This window comes from Eschscholzia californica, unplaced genomic scaffold, assembly GCF_041429995.1.
Source record: "Eschscholzia californica isolate CP2 unplaced genomic scaffold, dmEscCali1.0.p SCAF_4, whole genome shotgun sequence".
NCBI classification, from domain to species: domain Eukaryota; kingdom Viridiplantae; phylum Streptophyta; class Magnoliopsida; order Ranunculales; family Papaveraceae; genus Eschscholzia; species Eschscholzia californica.
Window position 1 is genome coordinate 37690512 of NW_028238461.1, and position 23168 is coordinate 37713679.

General features: G+C 36.5%; 1 protein-coding gene, 1 long non-coding RNA gene and 1 pseudogene across 4 annotated transcripts; 2 read left to right on the plus strand and 1 right to left on the minus strand.

Moving 5' to 3' along the window:
• Positions 1–205: 205 nt before the first annotated feature.
• LOC147544474 (putative LRR receptor-like serine/threonine-protein kinase At1g67720) lies at positions 206–11925 on the plus strand (annotated as a pseudogene). The gene is made up of 13 exons (XR_015223394.1): positions 206–2153; positions 8409–8843; positions 8996–9067; positions 9170–9238; positions 9316–9387; positions 9493–9561; positions 9809–9975; positions 10055–10314; positions 10444–10570; positions 10664–10737; positions 10813–10991; positions 11081–11213; positions 11561–11925. The product of XR_015223394.1 is annotated as a putative LRR receptor-like serine/threonine-protein kinase At1g67720 (transcript).
• Positions 10597–14804, minus strand: ENA (DnaJ/Hsp40 cysteine-rich domain superfamily protein). 2 transcript variants are annotated; one of them, XM_086634666.1, is made up of 5 exons: positions 14530–14804; positions 13897–14139; positions 13391–13487; positions 13257–13311; positions 10597–13018 (listed from the first exon to the last, which is right to left on the minus strand). In XM_086634666.1, exons 2-5 carry the CDS (start codon positions 14035–14037, stop codon positions 12871–12873), a joined length of 441 nt encoding a protein of 146 aa, XP_086490792.1. In that variant the 5' UTR covers positions 14038–14139; positions 14530–14804; the 3' UTR covers positions 10597–12870. The 2 variants fall into 2 exon arrangements, with proteins under 2 accessions (XP_086490792.1, XP_086490793.1); XM_086634667.1 differs by having other exon boundaries at positions 12920–13029; positions 14530–14679.
• A 6436-nt stretch (positions 14805–21240) lies between these two features.
• Positions 21241–21878, plus strand: LOC147544476 (uncharacterized). Its single transcript, XR_015223959.1, has 3 exons — positions 21241–21516; positions 21635–21692; positions 21793–21878. It is a non-coding gene; the product is annotated as an uncharacterized LOC147544476 (long non-coding RNA).
• Positions 21879–23168: the final 1290 nt, after the last annotated feature.

Sequence of the window (23168 nt, forward strand, 5' to 3'; positions counted from 1 at the left end):
CTTTTCTGAATTTTAAGTTGGCTTGTAATAGACGCTTTATTTTAATGGTATTTCCCTTCATCAAAAAAAAAAAAAAAAATCCCCACACTTATCTGACTCTCCACCTAATCCCCATCACACTTCCCTCACTCTCCACCTAAACAATCCCCTTTCTCTCTTCTTTTTTTCCCCTATAAATTGGGCAGCTCCCTCCCATAGAATCCCCACACTTGACACTGCCCTCTCTCTCTCTCTCTCTTTCCACCTTTCCTCTTTCTCTTGAAAACAGAAAGACACTTCCACTTCTTGGTTCACTTCCCAAAACTTATCTCTTATTTCTCCTATTAGCCCTCTATTATTCTATTTTGACCCTCTTATTAAAAGATAAGTTAATCTTTTGGTCATTTTTCTTTGTAAATTCATTATCGACTTTCATAAACGTTGTTAAAGTTATTTTTCTCTGCATCATCCTTATCCCATAAAAGACTAATATTATTTTCTGACTAGTGTTATCTAGTTATTTTTCTAAAATGAGGCTGCCATCTATGTTTCTTTAACTTCTTTATATAATTTGAATGTGTATAACACTACATATTTGTATTGGTTAAAACCGACACAACTTGTATCAATAGTAGTTGAGTTGGCTTATAATACAGTAGTGTATAGAGATCATTCGCTCTGATGTGTCACGTCAAGATTTTTAGATATTTTACAACTTATTATAACCAAAAGTGTCCCCACAGTGAAACTTTTCTGGGTCCGCCACTGCACACTTCCCTCTCTCTCTCTCTTTCCACCTTTCTTCTTTCTCTTGAAAACACAAAGACAATTTCACTTCTTGGTTCACTTCCCAAAACTTCTCTCTTATTTCTCTTCAAAACCCAAAAGTTTTTCCTTGAAAGGTTACTTTTTTTTTTGGAAGTCGACTACGATCTACGTTAGTCGTTACAATTGGCATTGATACATCATAGATGTGATAAGCTGGGACCTCAAGGGCTTTCTGGAGTTTATGTCAACACCTTGGAACCACTTGGGCTACCAACTGTTGACATTCCTTGAAAGATTACTTACAATTAACAATTGCCTTGGGGTGTTAGAGTCAACATAGTCAACTGCCAAGTAAGTGACAAATTGGTGGGGATGTATTATCCAACTCCTTTGGAGCATTTTTGGTGACTCTTTAAAGTCCTCAAAAATGCTTCAATGAGATGAGTAGATAGTACGTCCCCGACCAATTTGTCACGTATTTGACGGCATCGGTGTTTCCTTTGTTAAAATTAAACGACTTAACCCTCTTTTTCTCTCTCTTAAACCTCTTTGTCTGTCTCTTTGTCTGCCTCAATTTGAACTAAAAAAAGGGACTGCCATAAAATTTCCAAGATTTTGTTGATCATGAGTAACTATGCCGAGTCTGTCCGACTCCTTTCGATTAACTAAGCCAAGTTAAGGTGAGTTCCTTGTGTACAGCTTAATACTCGAGGTTTGGCTGAGCGTCGGTCCGGCTACCCATTGCCCTAACTCGAACCCGAGTTACTTGTCCGTGCAGGCCGAGTCAGACATGATAGGATAGTATATAGGTGTCTGGTTCAATTTCAAACTTCTAGTGTTTGGGTGGATTTTAGATTGAAGTATTAGTAAGAATGGTGTGTTTTGAGTATATAGACTTTTGCCTAATTAGGCAATGTGTTCATTAGGCAAACTACCATTATTCTCCTTTTATTTCTTCGAAACAAAAATGAAGGGTCTCAAAAATTGGTCGAATTGGCCTATTGAGAAAGAAATGCTATGTGTAAATAGGAGTTGGTCACGTCGGCTTTGTATTTGTGATCGGCCCATTTTTCTCTGTTTGCTTAGCGTCGTTCTTATGATTATGACATGCTATTATTCTTGAATTATCCTTACATCTTAAAAATTTTGCATTCCTGAAAAAAAAAAGTCTTTTATCGATAATGGCTTATTATGATTTGTGACTCAATTAATCTTTTGACAATGATTTTTGAAAAATGACTTCGCGAGCTTTTTTCAAAAAGATATAGCCCCGGCACAAAAGGATATCAAATTTCTCACAAAATAATTCTTGCCCCATCGTCATTTGCCTCATCACCATTCGTTAATCTTCCACTACAAAGGGTCAAAGGGATGTGGAGTTATCTATCAATAGATGTATTTTTGAGGTATTGCTTTTACCATCTCTACTGATTCTTTTATTCACAACGTGCTCATAGTTTTTTTAAGTCCTTCGGCATAAGCTGATTGCCAATGTTGAACACGATCTAAACCTGCAACAACACCAAGACTCTTAGGGAATTTGATACCTTTCAAGCTGACACCATTCGGCTCGAAAGGATTACAAGCTGCATGATTAAAGTCTCTTGAGTATTAATGGAGAGTGTGTTAGAGTATAAAGATCGAGATGAATCGAGATCCGTAGATATCCGAAGATATCCGTATCAACCGTCTAAGATATATGAAGACATTATTTGTACTTATCCTAGATAGAGTCCTAGGATAATAAGATACCTGAATCACTCTATAAATAGAAGTGACCTCAATGCAACTCAATTCAATGTAAAATACATAGAGGTCACTTCTATTTATAGAGTGATTCGGCCATTCGGGTATCTTATTATCCTAGGACTCTATCTAGGATAAGTACAAATAATATCTTCATATATCTTGGACGGTTGATACGGATATCTTCGGATATCTACGGATCTCGATTCATCTTGATCTTTATACTCTAACACAATTCACAACATTGAATACATCAAACAACGTTGGAGGCGAGAGATTGAGTACGATGAATATTGAGATGAAGCAAAAATTATAGTAGTATATCCTACTAAATATGATTTGAAGTTGGTGTAATTGATGATATTAGAGGGCGACCATCAATGATGTGTGGAAATTTGCGATTCCTCATTAACAAATCCACGATAGTGATGATTGAACGGTAAATACAACAAAAAAATTGTTGGAACTCGCGGAAGCTTGAATTCGGATGAAAGAAAAAAAACGATTCGGCAAAAGACCGTTTAGACAAGAGAGGGAATGACTGATTAAGGCTAATCCATCGCAGCCGACAGAACGGAAAAATTAAGGCGATTAATAAGATATTGATTAACCTGCTCATGAGAATCACAAGAATAACTTGGAAGAAGAGAAAAAAATATCGACAAACTGAGTTAGTTAATAAAAAAAAACGTTGGAAATTTGAGAGGAGATCTTTGGAGAGGAGATTGAATCAGGTGGAATGGATTCCTTAAAGAAGAAAAGACTGAAAATTGACTGATGTTGAAATCCATCCTTGCTATGCAATCGGCTACAAATCCGGAGTCGGCCTGACCTACTTGTAGTCGGCAAGATTTGAAGAGGTAACATCTGTTGAATGGAAATGACTATCATACCACGAAAACTTTTTTTTTTGGGTAGATGAGAAAAGATGAATCTCGGATGAAGCCGAGAGAGAGAGAGAGGGAAAGAGACGAAGTCTTGAGCATAATGATTGAATCACTCATATAAGGTGCCCACGTACTTAAGAAACATACTCAATGTGATTGAGTAGCAGTCATGATGTAGACTATAAGGATGGGCTTCCAACCAAAGGATGATTTAAGTCTTTGATTGAATCAAAGGTGATGATTGATACTTTGCACTGCTCACAATATTGGCTAATATTAGACCCACTAGCATTGGGTATCCAACGGGAAGTGGAGGTTGAATGGAATAGCCATAAGGAGATGAATGTGCCTGTTGTGATGATGGAGACCCCTTATTAGAATAGGTGCTGAAAACACACATGTTTCCAACTGTACTGGATGTGTGTAGAAGAATTGACGAATTGCAGAAAAACTGGTTGATTGAATCACCATTCTTGCAACCGAAGAGACTTGTTCTGCTACTACGAAACAAACCTTCACTTGATCTCAATCCCATCGAGGAAAGATGAAAAACATCAAGTGAAGAGTAGCAGCATTACTGGAAGCAACAAATATGTTATTCAAATCACAGAAAGGTGATTGAAGAATATTACTAACTTCATGATGGGAGTAGAGCAGCCGGAAAATCGATGGGCGAAAAGTACGGTTCCAATAAGTAGAGATAACCGAGAGAGAACAACAAGTTGTTCGAGGGATACAAACTTTGGAACAGTATTGAATCGCCCAAAGTGGTAGAGAGAGTTGTTCGTCGGCCTAAAAACCGAGAAGAAGAGGGCAATGGAAATTGTCCGAAACCGAGAAGAAAACAATTGATTTTTCATCAAATTGAAAGGGAAATCGTTTCTTCCATCTTGAATAATGGAATCACAACAATTAAAAAATTGAAGAAGAGTAGAAGAAATCGACAAATTGACTGAAAGGTAGAATCACGACGCAAAAAAAAAAAAAAAAACGTCGGCAATAGCGGAAGAAGAAAAAAAAATTGATGAAACAGGGTTGATGAACCTGCTCAGGAGAATTTAATCGAACCAAAAATAATCGAGAATTTGCGGAAGTTTGATCAGGCTCGGGTAGAAAATAATTGTACTTCTTCCGGTATATTGCAGCACATGAGATCCCAAAAAAAAACGGCATCTAAAGTGAATGTCCTTCTCTGGCGTGCTTATGGCGATAATGAAGAAGGAATTGGCAAGTCTTCATAATCATGAAGCTTGAACGAATATCTAATTTAATAGGCTTGGAAAGCAATGGGTAATAACGGATCTAAGAACAACCTTATGGTGGTGATACCGGAAGTTGTGTTCAAAGATTACTTAATCACAAGATGAGAAATAATCACAAGATAAACTTGGGAAAAGAAAAAAAGAAGATATCGACAAAGTCGATTACTCAATCACAACGACTTCGTCGGAACTTGATAATGACAAGAATAATTTGAGAATCTATATCAGAGTGGTTGATCGATCCTTATATCACAAAGAAAAAATCGGCGATAATAGGGAAAGCTAAAAAAGAATTCAAATACCAGGATTGATTTGTGATATTTGATAACAAAAAAAAACACAACGATTGGAAAAAATCGTCGGAAAAGCGCGGAAATTAAGAAAACACAGGATTAACAAACCTGCTCTTGATACCATGTGGAATATCGTGTTAGTTGGTAATATAGAAGACACAAACTAATATAAAAGACACAATAGTTTACGTGGTTCGGTCGGAGGATCACGACCTACATCCACGGAGAAAGCCATGAATGGCTATATTCTATTATCTCCACAATCGTGGGATTGATTGCTTACAGACTCGAAGACTCAATGCAACTCAATTCAATGTAAAATACATAGAGGTCACTTCTATTTATAGAGTGATTCGGATATCTTATTATCCTAGGACTCTATCTAGGATAAGTACAAATAATGTCTTCATATATCTTGGACGGTTGATACGGATTGTGATAGTCCCACATCGCTCACGAGAGTGTCCGGAGCCTGGGCTATAGGTGTATGCTCAAGTTTGGTAAGTGTCGAGGCCTTTTGGGGGAGTCCGTGGTGCTCTCGCCAAGAACAAAACCTCCTACCATCCGTGCGAGGGTGGTGGCGAAAGGGAGGACAATATCTGCAACTGCTGGGCTGGGGGCGTCACAAGTGGTATCAGAGCCGAGGACGGCTCTTCGTTGAGGGTGGGGGGATTGTGATAGTCCCACATCGCTCACGAGAGTGTCCGGAGCCTGGGCTATAGGTGTATGCTCAAGCTTGGTAAGTGTCGAGGCCTTTTGGGGGAGTTCGTGGTGCTCTCGCCAAGAACAAAACCTCCTACCATCCGTGCGAGGGTGGTGGCGAAAGGGAGGACAATATCTGCAACTGCTGGGCTTGGGGCGTCACACGGATATCTTCGGATATCTACGGATCTCGATTCATATCGATCTTTATACTCTAACAGAGTGCTGAATGGATGAGGAGAACATAGAATTTTGTCCACCTATAGACTTAACCAAGCTTAATTTTTAACTAAAAAAGGGACAGACTATGAGATTTCTAAGATTTTGTTGATCAGTTTGTTAGTTAAATAAAATTACTAGTCTACTTTTAACAACTTAACAGAGCTAACTATGGGTATATAGACAAAGGACGATTACACTAAGATATGAAGCAGAGTTATGCCGTAAGTGTCAGAACATGAAGGTGGAGAGGGCTTGGGTAAATCATATGTGATCTTTTTTAATTCAAGAATTTTTACCCTTCGTACATCATTATTCCATAAAAGATTAGACTTCTAATTAACTGTTTGGTATCCGAGGAAATGAATTGAGCGAAAGACTCTTGTATTGCGGTGTGAGAGTCAACATAGTCAATTACGTATAAAGGCAGCCCAACGTAGCAATGCGCTGCCAAGTAAGTGACATATTGGTCTGAGACTTATTTGTCACATATTTGAAATGACTTTGGACGTAGTTAATTAGGTTGACCCCCAGGCCGCAGTATAACAATCTTTCGCTCAATTCATTTACTTAAGAGACCAAAAAGTTAATTATAATTTAAGGAATAATGATATAGACAGGGGAAAAAAGAGAAATCTTGAATTATAAACTCACATATTATACACCATGTGGCTCTCCACCTTCCTGTTCGGGCCCTTATGGCAGGATTTCCTCTTATATCCCGGGTGTCGTCGTTTGTGTATATACTCGTAGTTAGTACTCATAAGAGCATCTCCAATGCAACACTCAATTTTCAAAACTCAATTGGACACATAGGACTACTTGAGTTTTTGACAAAAAACACTCTCCACTGCAACACTCAACTAGAGTCTCAATATGATGTGGCAACAATAAATATTGAGATACTCAAAAGAAAACTCAATTGTTGAGTTTTCTTACGAATATCTCAACATTTATTGTTGTATCTCAATTGGTCCACATCAACATTTTATATATTAAAATAAGAACCGAAAGTAAATTTAAAGTAAATGTTGAGTTTTTTAAGTGTGGCATTGGAGATGAATTTTGAATTGAGTATCTCAATAGTGCAACCTAGGAAAGAGAAACTCAACTCGTACTTGACACATTAGATTAATTGAATTTTTGTTGAGTGTTGCATTGGAGATGCTTTGGAGATGCTCTAAGTAATGAAAAGTAGATTAATATTATTAAACTAACAATTGATTAAAGTGAAGCAAAGATGAAAAAAGTCAGAACTTTTTAAAAAAATTTAGGGTTTGTTTTACCTGCAACATCTTAGACTATCATAAACCCTTTTATCATCCGTACCAAAAGTTCTTCTAGCAAGAATTGTGAAACGACCAGGATGAACCCAAGTCTGTCTTTTCTTTCACGATATGATTAAAGAGATCTTTAAAACTCATAATATGGTGTTTTCGGGAAGACCCATATTGTATTGTATGCAGCTAAGAAACTCTCCTATGGATGCTCTGATGTAACTTTCTCTCCTTATGGTGAGTATTGGAGGGAAGTTAGGAAGATAACAATCTTAGAACTATTGAGTGCCAAGAGATTGCCTCGTTTCGGACTGTGAGAGAAGAAGAGGTTGCTATTCTTATTGATCTACGTGAGATGGTGTTTTGCCTTGTGAACAATGTGGGTTGTCGAGTTGTTTTCGGTAGGAAATTCAGTGAGGGTGGTGAATCTAAGAGTAAAGATTGAAAGATTCTTCACGAAACGGAGGAATTTTTAGGTGGATTTAGTAGTGCAGATCATTTTCCATGGTTGAGTTGGATTCACAAGTTTGATGGGCTAGCTAAAGGCTAGATTGGAGAAGAATTATCAAGAATTGGATGATTTCTATGAGGAAGTAATAGAAGAACACCTTCATTCCCAAAGACCAAACCATAAAAGCTAAGGATACAGAAGAATCCTGGTCATTGGTCAATATATTGAGCTCAGAAGAGATCATATATAAGCTATCCTCGTATGCGCTTATCTTTATTTTCTCTTCTTTCTCTAATTCCTAGTTTTGTTCACTGCCTGTATTCTTTAACGTTTTTTTTTGAAATGGCAACATATTTTAATGGACATGACTTTGTGTCTCGAACTCTTGACCTAAAGAGTGGAAACCAACTTAGTAACCACGTCTGTGCAAATCTAATGCAACTCATTGCAAAAGATACACAAATTTGTGCAAATTAACCTTACTTTTGCAAACTTCACATCAAGAGCTCAAACCTAAAAAATATTGTTGGATTCTTTTGAACATAACAAAAATTGGCCAAAGAAGTTTTAACTAATATTCACGATGAGAAAAAACTCAATTAAACAAATAAAAGGTTTAGTCGAAGTTAAAAGTATCCTATTTCTCCACATTGCAGTAAGGAAGTGACAAATATACCCTTATATGGTATGCTAAATTCGAAGATTGCAAGATTTCATCGATTGTTCTAAACTAGATACGCAAAACACAAATGCTTTTTACAAGTAAATAAATATTTCCAAACAATCAGTAGTAGTTTGCTTTACTCTTGCACTGAACTTTACAGGACATGTTCATAGCCGGAAGTGATACATCATCTACTGCAATGGTGCGGACAATGACATAACTAATTAAGAACCCACCCGTAATGAAGAGAGCGCAAAACGATGTGAGAAGGATAGTCGTGAACAAGAGGATGGTAGAAGAAAGCGATCTTCCTAAACTCAACTACTTGAAATTAGTGATAAAGGAAGCAATGCGGTTACATCCTCCTACTTCACTACTAGTAACGAAGAAACCACGTATATGTATATATTATGTCAGCTAGCCTCACCTGATATTGAAGTGTTTTTTATCTTCGATTTGAAGCAATGGTTTTGAATGCCCTCAGCGCCATGTCCACCGGAAGTGATTGGATTCATGAGGAAGGTGATCCATGTACTCCTACTCCTTGGGAATGGTTGAAATGCAGTTCCAGCAAACCAGCAAGGATTACAAAAATGTAAGTCCTGATTCTAGTTATAACAAAATTGAAACATGTCACAGTAATTCAGCATGAACAAACCGAAAATATGCAATTTACCTTGTAAAGAAAAATGAGGAACTAGATTCCCATGAAAATAAGATGGTTTAATTTACTGACTTGTTAAACAGAATTTTATCAGGAAAGAAGTTAAAGGGTAAAATTCCATCAGAGCTTAATCACCTGGACAGCTTAAGAAAGCTGTAAGTAATGACATGTCACAAGCGATGCATTTTTCGTTAATTTTACCAAGAACTAAGCTGAGATCAAATATACTTACCGAACTCGGGTTTATGAATCTTAAGGTGGTTGGATGGGAACTCCTTGTCTGGGCCGATTCCTGATCTGAGTAATCTTGTCAGTTTGAACATTCTATAAGTTTTTCAATCAGGATTGTAAATCTTATAATGTACCTAAAGAAAGAAAATAATTTTGTGTATGTAATGTGCAGACATCTAGAGCACAACAGATTGACTGGTCCATTGCCTTCTTACATGGGTGATTTACCGAACCTGCGAGAATTGTATGTAATATAACTTAACTGAGATTGTTGTCATTCTTTTCGAGCTTTTGTTGTTTTATGGTAGATTGATCCGTTAGCTATTCTTAACTCTTATTCGAGTGACAGGTACGTTCAGAACAACTCTTTAAGTGGGGAGATAGCTCCATCGTTATTAACTGGAAAGTTGGTATTCAAGTGAGTAAAGTTATATCTTGGAACTGGTAAACAAACACATTGTAATATATGGAGCTCAATGGGTAGCCTGGGTTAGCCTAGTGGTTCTGTCCGGGAATGGATGCATGTACACTAGCGTAACTATAAAAATGCTCATTTCAGGGATATCTGTTCGCATATTATCAATGGATACGAATATTAATTAACTATCAGGTGAACATAGAGAATCAAAAAATTAATATGAAGCTGTTAACGTTATTATATGCAGTTATGATGGCAATCCTGAACTTTTCCGGAAGGAGCAGCACAAAAAGAATTTGAAGCTTATATATGGTGCTTCAATTGCTGCACTCACACTCTTTTTTATCCTCGCAGGAAGTTATCTATTATTACGTAATTGTAGGAAATCGAGATCTCAGACGAAAACTGAAAAAAGTATGAGCCCCCTAAAGACTTTCTAATGATAAACCTTTTCTTGTAGATGGTTTCTGACAATTACTTGAATTGTCTTTAGGTAACTCACTGCAAGTTACGTCGAAGCCTTCAACTGCCTATTCTCTTGTAAAAACTGGATCTTTGATTGATGAAAGCCTCGATGTGGCGTACCAGATTACCTTTTCTGAGCTAGAAGAAGCAACCAATAATTTCTCAAAAGAAATAGGAAAGGGAAGTTTTGGACCTGTATATTATGGCAAAATGAAAGACAGAAAGGAAGTTGCAGTAAAGATCTCGGCTGAAGCTTCTAGTCACGGAGCACAACAGTTCGTGAATGAGGTACTATCATATAGTAAGAAACACAATATTCTAACACTAAGCGAAGAATCAAAGTTACTTGGTTATGAGTAGTACATTAAGGAACTTATAATGGTCTAATAACTAAACATTTATGGGGTTACGTTTCAGGTTTCACTCTTGTCAAGAATACATCATAAAAACTTAGTTCCGTTAATTGGCTATTGTGAAGAAGCAAGTCAGAGAGTTCTGGTTTATGAGTTTATGCATAACGGGACGCTTCGTGAACATATACATGGTATGTATGTCTTTATGTAGTTGTTAAACTTCTCTAATTTCCAATTCCAACAAAAAAACAGTTTCATCATCTACAACATAACCTACCATCCAGATTCCGTTGACAAGAAACACCTAGATTGGCTATCTCGTCTTTCCATTGCAGAAGACGCGGCTAAAGGTACTAATGCTTTCTACTTGAATCTAGTTCGGGTATGAGATCTGTTTTTCATATATGATAATCACAAATGAAGATATTTACAGGTCCTACATAGTGGTTGCAATCCTAGCACTATTCACCGAGACGTCAAGACAAGTAATATTCTCCTTGACATTAACATGAAAGCGAAGGTGTCGGATTTTGGTCTTTCAAGACAAACCGACGAAGATTTAACTCATATATCAAGCATTGCGTGTGGAACAGTTGGATACCTTGATCCTGAGTGAGTCATGGGTTACCAAGTTATGTTATATTTGTTACCTTTTTCTATCACAAACATAACAAAAATTTTATACTAAATACTTCTTGAAGGTATTATGCAAATCAACAGTTAACTGAGAAGAGCGATGTTTATAGCTTTGGGGTTGTTCTCCTAGAATTGATCTCAGGAAGGAAGCCTTTCTCAGTAAAAGACTATGGACCTGAGTGGAATATTGTTCACTGGGTATGCTTCCTTCAAACTCTTTAAATACTATTTGTTATTATGCAGTTGGACTCAGAACTCGGGCCTGGCTAGTCGAGCGACTAGCCGAGTTACTAAAACAGTAAAACATACTTCTTTCTCTAATATCTACTACTGTTTAGACGTTTCGTATAAACTAAAACAACAAAGAGAGTAACAAAGAGAAAAGAAGGACAAATGGGGAGACAAAACCGAGTTCGAAACTTGCCAAGAGCTCAGGCTAACCCCCTAGACGAAATCGACTCACGATCCAAACGTATAGACTGTTTAGCTACAGTTTAAAACCTTAATCTTCGATTAACTTAGAGTCGATACTTCTTTTTTGGCAGTCAAGGTCATTGATCCATAAAGGAGATGCGACAAGGTTAGTAGATCCTTCACTAGAAGGAAAATTCCAAGTTGAGTCTTTATGGAGGATGGCTGAAGTTGCAATTCTAAGTGTCGAGCCACATAACGCTTCTAGGCCAAAAATGCAGGAAATAGTTCAAGTCATACAAGAAACAATTAAGATCGAAAAGGGAACAACAAAAAGAAGTTACCAGAAATCTTCAGATTCTTCTTGAACAATCGAACCCACTCACCTTATGAAGGACACAGAAAGTCTTGAATTATCAACAAGTTGTCTAAATCTGTCTGCAAGATAAAAGATGTCTTCGTTTTCAAGGGATAATATGTTGTTAACGAGAATTTCCTCGAACACTTACTCTTTCTTCTTACAGATAGAATCATTGGGGTTACTTGATAAGAAAAAAAAAAGATACATAAAAACGAAGTGCATAGTTAAAAGAACCGAAAGATTGTCTTGAGGCCGTCTATGGTAATGATCCTTGAAGCTTTGGTGCCATAAAAGATCGTTCTCTTAGCTAAGTTTGACAGGTCGAAGCATGTTCATAAGTACTCCACGAGTGGGAAATTATCTAGAGCTTTTGGTTATACAAACCTCATGGTTGTTGTGAAGGTCTCCCTTCTATTATGATGTTGATAAAGCCATTAATTTTTTTTATACAAAAAATTCCGTGAGCCTGGTCTGCGATCTACTGTTAAGTGTTACCCTTGGTTGGTTGACAATCAACTTGGAACTATAACAGTAAAAGGTTTCCTTCTGCTGTGTTCTGATATACACAGTGGAAAAAGTTTCTAATTTAAAAATAATCAGGTGTTTTTTTTTTCTTATTACTACTAGTCTGAATCACTTTGTGTCCGAATTTTTTGGTGTAACAGTTGTTTAATCTTCAAAAAGACCAGGCTCACGGAATCGAAATCTCAAAACAAAAAGAATACACTCTGAAATATCTCTTGGCCCGGGTCAATTTTTATGTCTGGAATTCAAGAAAAACAGGAAACCTTATTAGTAATTTAGTATAAGAATTTTTTAAGAAAGAATCATTGAGCTCTCTGTGCAATATAAAACTGGTCATAAAAAAAATGCTAAACGTTCCCAGTTCGAGCAATTTTACAGGGTTTTGACAAACTGTTCTGAAACCAAACTTCAGCCCAAACAAGATTCAGCCTTGACATAGTCTGGCTAGGGCATGAACTCAATGTACTTATCCCCAATTTCATGCCAAGAACTTGATCTCAAAGAATGGCTGGTTGCCAGGTACACGATATGATATATTGGTATTCATTCATGAGTTTGTCAATTTGGAGTCCTGTTCTGATTTCTTCTACTAGAATCAGCAGCTTTGTCCAGCTTCATGAAATGGAAACCCATTTTATCTCTGTATTCCCCTGTTCCAAGGCAACGAGAACAGTGACCTAGGCCACTTCCACCACAAGCTTTGCACCTGCCAGGGCGTTGCATGAGAATAGTCCGATATAGAGAAACCTCGTGATCAAATAAGTAATATGTCTGGCTTTTCAAATCGTTGAAATTTGAGTATGAGTTGGATGTCGACAAACTTAATACTGTTTGAGAACTAAGTCTACAAGTGATAAGTTCAACGATTAGATGTGCTTCATGTCACCCAAAATTACTCGTCATGTTTTTTATTTTATGAAGTGAACATAGTAGAAGAAACTCACCATTTTGGCCATTCTCCTTTAGGAAGCATAGCTAGATCTACACAATTTGTCCTTCCTAACACAGCAAGGAAAAAAATGAATTCAGTGATATGACTTGCTTGCGAAGTATCATGAGAGAAAGAAGAGAGAGAGACCTTTGCCTTTACAATTGTAGCAATCAACTCTCCCAGTTCCTCCACAGACGACACAAGGAGGATTTGGTTTCTTCACTTCTTCTTTCCAAACATTCGACTATAAGAACCAAGAAAGCAAACAGAAACGTTATTAAGAATGCTACCACTTGATCTAAATAACCGACATACATCGCTATATGGTATATAAGTGGTTCAACACATTTAACAAGAACTCGAAGTTCTGGGTTTCAACAAATAATACAAGCAGATATGTTTGCTACATCACTTTCATGCATTTACGATCCACACGATAAGGTTCAAAGTTCAACTGACCCCCAGTTTTCTTGCATAAAGTCGGCATCATTAGAATTGGAATGATGCCTAACTAAGTTAGCGTACATTCGGATACGAAGGACTAAATATCATATAGTAAAATAAGACTAATTGATTTTTGATTTGCTAGGTTGGTTATAGGTAGATAATTCCGTTCGACAAAGTTTACACGAGAAAGAGAGCTGTCGACTGACCTCAGTTTTGACAATCCAAGAAGGTTTTGAGACAGAAAGACGAGGCAAAGGGTTCGAATATTGTGGAGAAGTACTAGAAGTGGCATCGTCTAGCTCAAACTTGACAGCCGCAAACAAATTTCCGCTCCTTAAAGCCATCATTCTCAAACCAAAATCTTATCTTCTTCAAGATTCGACAGCATTCGCATCATCAGAATCGGTCTAGATTTCTATTCTAGTATGAATCCCTTCCCGGATTCCATCCTGCAATTCAGTTACTTTAGTTCTACTTCTAGAAACATTTCAAGGCATGAAACTAGGTCAATAACACAATTTTATCAACAACACTAGTTAAAATTACACAAACCAATTACCGTCTCAAACTACCCAAAATAATGATTAGGATATCACAATAAATTTAACCTAACTTTCAGAAACCCTAGAAGTACAAAAAGGTTAAGCCTTATAAAGTTCCTACATAGCTAAGGAAAATATCTACAGAATCAATTTCTGTTTAGAGATACTGGAAAAGAACAGAAAAGAAAAAAAAAAAAAAAAAAAAAAAAAGACAAGAAGAAGCAGAGCTAAGAAAAGCTCCAAAATTTTAGGTTTTTCGTATGGGTACTTTAAAGAGAGAGTGAGAGAGAGATGAACCTGCTCTTTTTTCCAACAGCAACTTTAGGTTTGCATCGTTCGTTTCAGAAAGGATAAACTAAAACTGGAATAAGAAATGGTGGTGGCAAAAAAAAAGACACTTCAAAATAAGGACCCTAATAGCAAAACAAGTTCAGTGTCAACTAGACCATTTTCCTCTGTTAGCATTAAGTATCTTTTCTTGGTTGATGAATGCATCATTTTCGGCCATAACACGCTAGAGAATGTCTTCAACCATAAGCAAATACTCAAGGATATCAGCTCTGCTTCGGGTCAAATGATTAACTATGTCAAATCTTTCCAAATATCAAACAAACCTTCTTTCCCAAGCTGATCGCTCCGTGGTTATTTCCATTATCGTAGCAGTCGTTCCCCGATACCAAATGCAATGCTTTGCCATACCCAAAGACATAAGCAACCGCATTGAGACCTTGCAAAGGTCCTTCTGGTGGGGAAAATCCAAAACCATCAATACCATTAACTGGTCCTCCATTTGCCTCCCCTGCAAACTCAGAGGACTAGGTTTTCGTTCCCCGCATCTCGAGAATCAAGCATTCCTCAGCAAGCTGGTCTGGAGGATGATAAAAAAACCCCCCAAAACTTATGGGCTCAAATTCTTAAAGCAAAATATTTCCCGAAAGTGTCTAAACCTGACCCCTTGAACTCTAACCATTCCTGGTCGTGAAAATCTATCCGTAAACATTACGATCAGGTTGCCAACTTAATCTTCTGGGTTGTCAATAAAGGCACACACATCAATATTTGGCTTGACAATTGGATCCCCAACCACCCGCCTCCTATCCCCAACACTAAAAATATAAATCTAACCTGGGTGGGCCAACTTATTACTCATAATGAATGGAATATGAATATTATTAACTCTTGATTTACCATTGATATCAGAAATGCTATTCTTAGTATCAATTTGCAGGTCGATAAAGAAGACACAGCTAGATGGACTATGACAAAGTCAGGTAACTACACGATCAAATCAACATATAAACATTCGAGAACCAACAAGTATGATAATATTAACGAATCCACATATTGGTATCATATTTGAAACTTGAACACGACGCCAAAAATAAATCTGTTTCTATGAAAATGTTGCACAAATAGTCTTCCGGTGAGGGATAAAATAGGATCATGTTGTTGGTCTCTTTCAACGTGGTGGGTTGTTGATAAAGATAGGAGAGGAAATGGAAGGAGAATGAAATAGAACTTGGGGGGTTAGGAGACGAAGATTACACCTCCCAAACTTATCCCCATGGGTTGAGATTACATATCTCACACTTATTTCTAAGGGTGAGATTATACCTCCCGAATTTTTTCCCTACAAATATTACAATTCCTCTCGATTTTTTTCCTTAGAATATATTACAATTCCCAAGTTATATTCTAGGAATGAGATTATAAACTTTTTTGTGCACACCTGAGACTGGTTACACGTTTGTTTACCTAGGTGTGACATGGTCTGCGAGCAAAAAGTCCAAAAACAAATTATATTAGGATTAAGGTCCAAATTTAATATACAATAAATAAAAAGTCTTTGTTTTTTGTATATTTGGTTGTCTCGTACGAATACACAAATGTATCATTAATGTGGTGATTGTTTAGTAAATGTGTTGATTGTTTAGGGGGAGGGGGCCTCTTTAGTATATTTGTATATTTTCAATTTTTAATATGTGACCCATCTCATCTTGTTTTAAAATTATTGGGGGTTCTTAAAGTCTATCCACAATAGTAATAACATCGGGGGCCTATTTCCCTTGTAAACTTGGAGCTCAGCTGAGGCTTCCAATTCAATATACCCCGATTCAACAATTGATAGTTTTTCATAATGGCGTAGGAGCTGGTTCAAATTACACTAGGGTTCCTGGTACATATTTTCCTCTTAGAAAATGTGGAAAAGTTACCCTCTATCGAGATGCTCATGTCGCCGATGGGCTCCTTCTCTCCTTAAAGTTTGATAATGAGATGGGCTAGAAATTGGTATTGTCTGCTAGTGTATACATCAGATAAATGGCTACAACATGTGAGGTATAGGAAAAAACAATACAAAAAGTAATAACCTAGAAATGAGTATTGTCTGGTACACATTTTTCTCTTAGAAAGATGGAAAAGTTACCCTTTATTGATGTTAACAACATAATTATATGTAACATGTGTTATTACTTGGTTAGAGCAAGTGAACAAAAGTTTGATTATTTATCGAGCATTTTATTAATTCAAACAACATTCTTAGGTATAACATGTTTTTTGAGTTACTTAGTTTATATTTACAAAGTTTTCAATTTTTAATATGTGGCATCTCTCTTGTTTTAAAATATTTAGGGGCCCTTAAAGTCTATCTACAAGAGTTATAACATGCGAGGGCCTTTAAATTCTATTACTAAAATGTGGGCCCTATCATGTGGTGAATCAAATTGAGACTTTCCCTGCTTTGAGCCTAGGGTTGGCCCTGAATCTTTCAAATAAACATGTGTTATATGTTAAATGGGGTAAAAAGTGGGGATGTGGTGAGAGAGATTGGACGAGTAGTGATCACTGGTAGGTTGGATAATGGTGGTCGTCTGAGGTAAATCTTGTTGTTAGTCCCTTTCAAGGTGGTGGGTTGTTGATAAAGATTTGGTGAGAAATGGAAGGAGAGAAAAATGGAACTTGAGGGTTGGAGCCTAAAACTAGGGTTAAGTTATAAATGGGTCAACAAGAGGTGTGTGTTAGATTGGTGTGAGGGCCTCTATTTGATGCTATTTGATAATATGGAGGTAGTTAGTTTAGTGAAACTCTAAATTTAGTGTCCTTTTAAGTGCTCTGCGTGCCAACTCATCAAACTTTAAAATTTAAATTAATAGAAAATATTATTATTTTTAATTATCTTTTTCTTATCTATATAATAAGGTATGCATGATATATCGTTTTTAGAAATACCCTCATCTTCAATGGCGAAGTTTTCACCTCCCAAACTTATCTCCACGGGTTGAAATTACATCTCTCACACTTATTTCTAAGGTTGAGATTATATCTCTCTATTTTTTTCACTGCAGAGATTACAATTCCTAAACTTATATCCAAAGATTGAGGTTATAAACTTGTTCATGCCCACTTGAGACGGGTTACATGTTCACTTATTTAGGTGTGACACGGTCCGTGGGCAAAAAGTCCAAAATAAAAGTTAAATTAGATTTAAGGTCTAACTTTAACATAAAACAGGTAAAAGGTCCATTTGTTGTACATTTGTTTTTACCACGTACAAATACACAAATGTATCATTAATGTGTTGATTGTTTAGTGAATATTAGATATGTGTACGAATAAACTTGTTTTGTAATTAACACAAACCAAATTGCGTGAAATTGTATAGTAAAATGCATGTGTTATTTACGTTTTGTTTAATGCAATAAGCTAACAATGCCATACCAAAATGATTTTTTTTATGAATCCTACAAAGTGTTACATGCAAAAAGGATTTGTTTGAGGCATCTTAACATTTATATCTTTTTTGGACTTTTGGTCTATGTTGTGTTTTTTTTTTTTGAGAAAATATAGAAACAAACAAACAAGGCTAACAGAAGCTAGTAATAAAAGAAGGAGAAGAGTTCCAGATTTTCTGTCAGTGGTGCTTTCTCCCCCATTTGGCGAGTGCATCAACTGTCGAGTTGTTTTGTCTTGGAGTGTGGGAGAACTTGATGCTTGTAAATTGTTCTTTCAGGTGGAGGATTTCATCTATGTGCTTTCCTGATTGCCATTGTATAACGTAGCTTTGATATTCGAGATGATTTATAACGTTAAGGTTATCACTCTCAATGTGGATATGTTGTATTTGTAAATTGATCGCCTATTGGATTGTATATCTTATTCCTAAACATTCACATTCTTCTGCATTTTGACCTTTGACTGTATCCGCTAGCGCTGAAATAAAATTAGCTTGAGCATCGAACATAATGCACCCAATAACTGCCGGTTCCGTCAAGCTTTTGAATAAGGCGTCAACGTTGATTTTCAGGGATGGTGTCGATGGAGGGCTCCATTGGTGTTGCTTTAGTTCGATGGCTTTGGTGGTTGTTTTCAGTGAAATTGTTGAAGTGACTTTTGATGATGCATAAAATGTCCAGATGTTGACTGACGTCAAGAAGTCAAGATCGGACCTGAAGACCAACGGCCAACCCGGCTTAAGGCAAACAGAATGGCTACACCTACGCCCCTAACTGGGAGGTCAGCAGAAAGTAACAGCCATGTTTCGCCCTCGGGACAGACAGATCAGCCCCGGGATCTCCAATGGAATGAGGGGGGTCCGTGTAAGTGAGGTCGATGCCTTATGCCCTAAACTGGGAAGGCAGAAGCGCGCCAAGCTTACCGACTCAATCCCGAAATCTCCTTAAAGATCTTAGTTGGTTACAGATCTTAAGTGTTTAAGCAAGTTTGGGTTTCAATAATCCCATGGGAGGAAACTTCTCCCAGAAGATCTATCACATCGGTAAATATCAATTGAAGATCCTTGAACTTAGGAATTTTCATCTATCCCGAATCTGAGATAAACACAAAGGAAAAGTTTCCCTCAATGGAAAAGATCGCCGCCTCTTAAGCCTATAAAACGCCCCCCACATCGTCTTCCACAAGACATCTAGAACATCGTCTTCTACCCCTAGAAAACCTAGAAGAAATACTCAGAGTTTCCATAAATCGCCCCCAAAAGGATCAATCAATATTCATTCTTTTACTGCAAAGAGCACCCTGACTGTCTTGACCGTCAGAGCGGTTTTCGAACCCTTTGCAGGTTTTCCCCCTCGGGAATCAAATGAACAAGAGTTTGGAGATCAAGAGCAAGGAATGGAGAGCCATAGCTGGAAGCAAGAACAGACGCAAGAATCTTACCTAACCAAACAGAATATACCATCATAACGAAGGTTGTCATGCATCAACTCCCTTTTTCATGCTGATATAACGGAAGACCATTTTTTGACATAAGCAACAGTAGCCTCATTGTTGCTAGCTCTTGCTTGTCCTTCCAACTTCAGAATCTTGAAAGTCAAGATAAGCCATTTTACCTTTCCAAACTATTTATATCTATAGTTGCACCATAAACTTTTGCTGATTCAACTACTGCATCATAAGCTTTCGAAGATTGATCGAAATCTTCATCCTGAGCCCTCAAATACAACTCATAAGATAATCTTGGTTAACCATCTCTGGTTAGAGCTTCAATCAACATTTCATAGGTTATTTCATTTAGTTCGACATTCCAATCTTTTAGTCGATGAAACCACTCAAACGCAATACTCCCCATTGCATTTCGTGCACATCCACTTATAATGGCGTTAAAAGTAACGTGATTGTTAATCCTAACAAGCTGTTCTATTGGAGTGCAGGGGAGAAAATAACTACCTTCTCTCTCAAGAAAATACCCTCTTTATCTGAGAGTTCGAAATCATTAGTTTTTCACTACAAAAAAAAGGTCCAATAGGGACACACATTTTCCGTCTGTCCCCAACACATTTAGAATAGGGACAATTAATTAATGTTTGTCCCTAATAAACTTACTATAGGGACAAATAAATGTGAATCGTGCCTAACAAAAAGCTTTCCAAAAAATAAAACAAAACAAAACAAAAAGCACCAAAACTTTTAATCCCGCGAAAAGCTAAGGACGTGTAGGTCGGTAACTAAAAAAACCCTAAAAGAACTCCCATTTTTTCTCTCTCTCGTTTCTTCCTTCTCCATCTAGCCGAATCTTTTCTCTTTTCGGTTTCACCACTACGGTTTGCTTCTTCTTCTTCTTCTTCTTCTGCTACTTGATCAATCAGAGATTAGGGTTGACTTCTTCTACTACTACAAAACCAAAGGGGCCACTACTACCGGCTGCAAGAAACCGGTTTTTTTTCCCATCCAAATTGAAGCTCCATCAATTACATTTCGGATTTTTTCTATTCAATCGAATGGTAACAAGTTAGTTTCAATCAATTCCATTATTACTTTTCTATTTTGCACTTTCTTAATCCTCTACCATGAAGAAACAGATGGTTTTGTTACATTATCTCTAGTTATGTTTTTTAAATTCTTGACATGTTCGTTAATTTGACTGAAAGATTTTTTTTTTTTTTCTGTGTGTTGTATTTGTTGATGTCTACTTATATTTAACGATTTGTTGTTGTCCTAAATCTGGTGTAGTATATACCTTTGCAAGCCCCGTAGAGATGAGGAAGGTAAGAAATTATAGAAATTATAAGAGGGTTAAGACTATCATCAATATTTTAGTTTATGTCATATAGCTTCTCATAGCTCTTATCTATGTATTGGTTTATGTCCAAGAGCTGCTATTTAGCTCTTTGACAAGTTCATCTTTGCAAAGGTCTTGCTGCCTCCATGCCTTCTTAACAATATGCCTTGCACAACCTGAACTTTTAAGCTTCAAAAAGGGCTTGGAAAAGAATTCCTTTACAATCCTTAAACTTCAACCGATATTTTTAATGATCTTATCCTACAATACTTGCATAACTGAAACATAATAGTTAGCCTATCTTCTTAAAAACGTTAAAATGCAGCCAAACATCTAAAATGACCCGAGCTGGAGATTTAGTCAGAGAGATGGAAGAAAAAGAAGAGATTGATGCTCCCATTGAGATATATCATACTATGATGGATAGTTACACAAACGTTGGCGAAAAGGATAAGTGTCTATAGTATTTAACAGACTTTAGGTACTATTACCATCACTGATAAACTGATTTCATGAGTTTGTTGGGGTTCTTCTCCATATATACATGGTGGTTTCTGGAACAAAATTCATTTCATTGGGCCTTTATGGATCCCCTCAGATAACTTTAGAGTGAAGAAGCAACGAACTGTAGGATTTTGGCATTTAAATATGCACACTTTCAATGGTCCAGTTCTCGGTCTTGTTCAAAAACGCCAAATGATTTATCTTAAGAGGTTAATTCAGCGTAGTAGTTAAGAGAAGGTCCCGAAAAGGAATGATTGGCAATATAGGTCCTCATGTTGTACATTTTTACTTAAAGCCGGTAAAATTTATATCGTTTCTCTTTTCTAAGTTCAAACTAAATTGTATTCATTCTATAATGATACCCATTTCTGATTAATTATGTAGTATTTGGAGAAAAGAAAATGTGAGTATGACATGAAGACATTAGTAGACTTTTACAAGGGTAAGATTGTGTTTATTTATTCTCTTGGAGAGTATTTTGTTGTTGGAATCATATATTTACTCTATCTTTGTTCCTTGACTTGTTCATAATTTAGATTCAGGAGGAAGATGATCTTGAGCCGACTTCAACTGGTGTATTTGTATAAGTACCTCACTTTGTTTTGTTTTTATGAGTTCATAAAACCACTACATGCTGGAAATTTGCAGCTTTACGTCTACTCCAGAAAATTGTTGAACAAGTATTATTTAGGGACTGTTCTTTTGGAGAAAATGGCAAGGTGAAGTTTATTTCCTGAAAAAAAAAACTATTTTTCTTGTGTGTTTTGCTTATTGCCTTTTCCAGCTTTTATGGTATTTTTGCAAAACAAAAATATGAAATGTAAATCTTCTTCACTGATTCTTTTCTAACTCTAAACAGGAATTCTTCAAATGACCTTCCCATTCATATACTGATTGTTCAACTTGGTCTATATCACTTCTTTTGACAACAATAAAGACAAGCACCAACGGTAAGCATAATTAGACTTGTTTAGTAGCAAGATATTTTGTCACATACTTGTTATACGATGGTGAAAATTTTATCATTCATAATGTGTGCAGGCAGTAACAATTGATTCGAGTTCGATAACCAAAGTCAGTGGTCTGACCATCCAAAATGCCCAATAAATGCACTTTGTAATCTCTTCATGTGATTCTGTTAGTCTTTGCCTGTTTTTATTTGAGATCCAAATTTTAACCTTTTCTTTAAATCATCATAACTTTGTTTGTTCATTAATGTTTTTGTGTAAAATTGTTTAGTAGCGGTCATAGATGAGGACTCGTGATACTTTTTGTTAAAACAACTAGCGTATGGTGAGGTCCTTTCTTGTTGCTATTTGAATTACACCTACATATTGTTAAGTTTTTTGAGTCACTTTATTTTCGAAATTCATCTAGATGAATTCATTTTATATATATTTGTGATATGATGAGGTTCATTTTATTTTTTCAGTGAGTGAAGAACCTTGCTATGCTAAAACTATGGATGATGTTTGCAAGAGATGTTGAAGAAATTTACATGATTGTCAATATTTTTTTCTTGTGTTATAAACTATATTCAGCTGACATTGTTCAATGTACAAAGAGAATCTCCACTTGAAACTTAATTGGTTATATTATTATGTAATAAAATTCTACTATTGATAATCCATGTGCATTGGGAATGATGGGCCTAGAAGGTTACCCTAAATAGGTCACCACCCGCAAGTGCACGGGCGTCAAGTGATAATTCCGGTAAGTCCGGTTCGTTCCTCAGAGACTAAGTCAATCTATTCTGACTCCTATAACTAATTTGGATTTACTTTGGAAATTGATTTTTTGTGATGAGACGATAAAAATAACGAACTTGATTAAAACAACGGAAATATAATTAATGGAGAAACTTATGAGGAGGAAACCTAGGGTTTCAGAATCCACCTTATCATGTATGTAAAATGAC

What these genes read in the sequence shown, in the direction of transcription:
- ENA (XM_086634666.1), bottom strand. Translation starts at nt 14,037, where the DNA reads ATGATGGCTTTAAGGAGCGGAAATTTGTTTGCGGCTGTCAAGTTTGAG. An exon ending in CTACAATTGTAAAGGCAAAG is followed by an intron (nt 13,312 to 13,390) that starts GTCTCTCTCTCT and finishes TTGCTGTGTTAG; the next exon opens with GAAGGACAAATTGTGTAGAT. An exon ending in AAAGGAGAATGGCCAAAATG is followed by an intron (nt 13,019 to 13,256) that starts GTGAGTTTCTTC and finishes ACGCCCTGGCAG; the next exon opens with GTGCAAAGCTTGTGGTGGAA.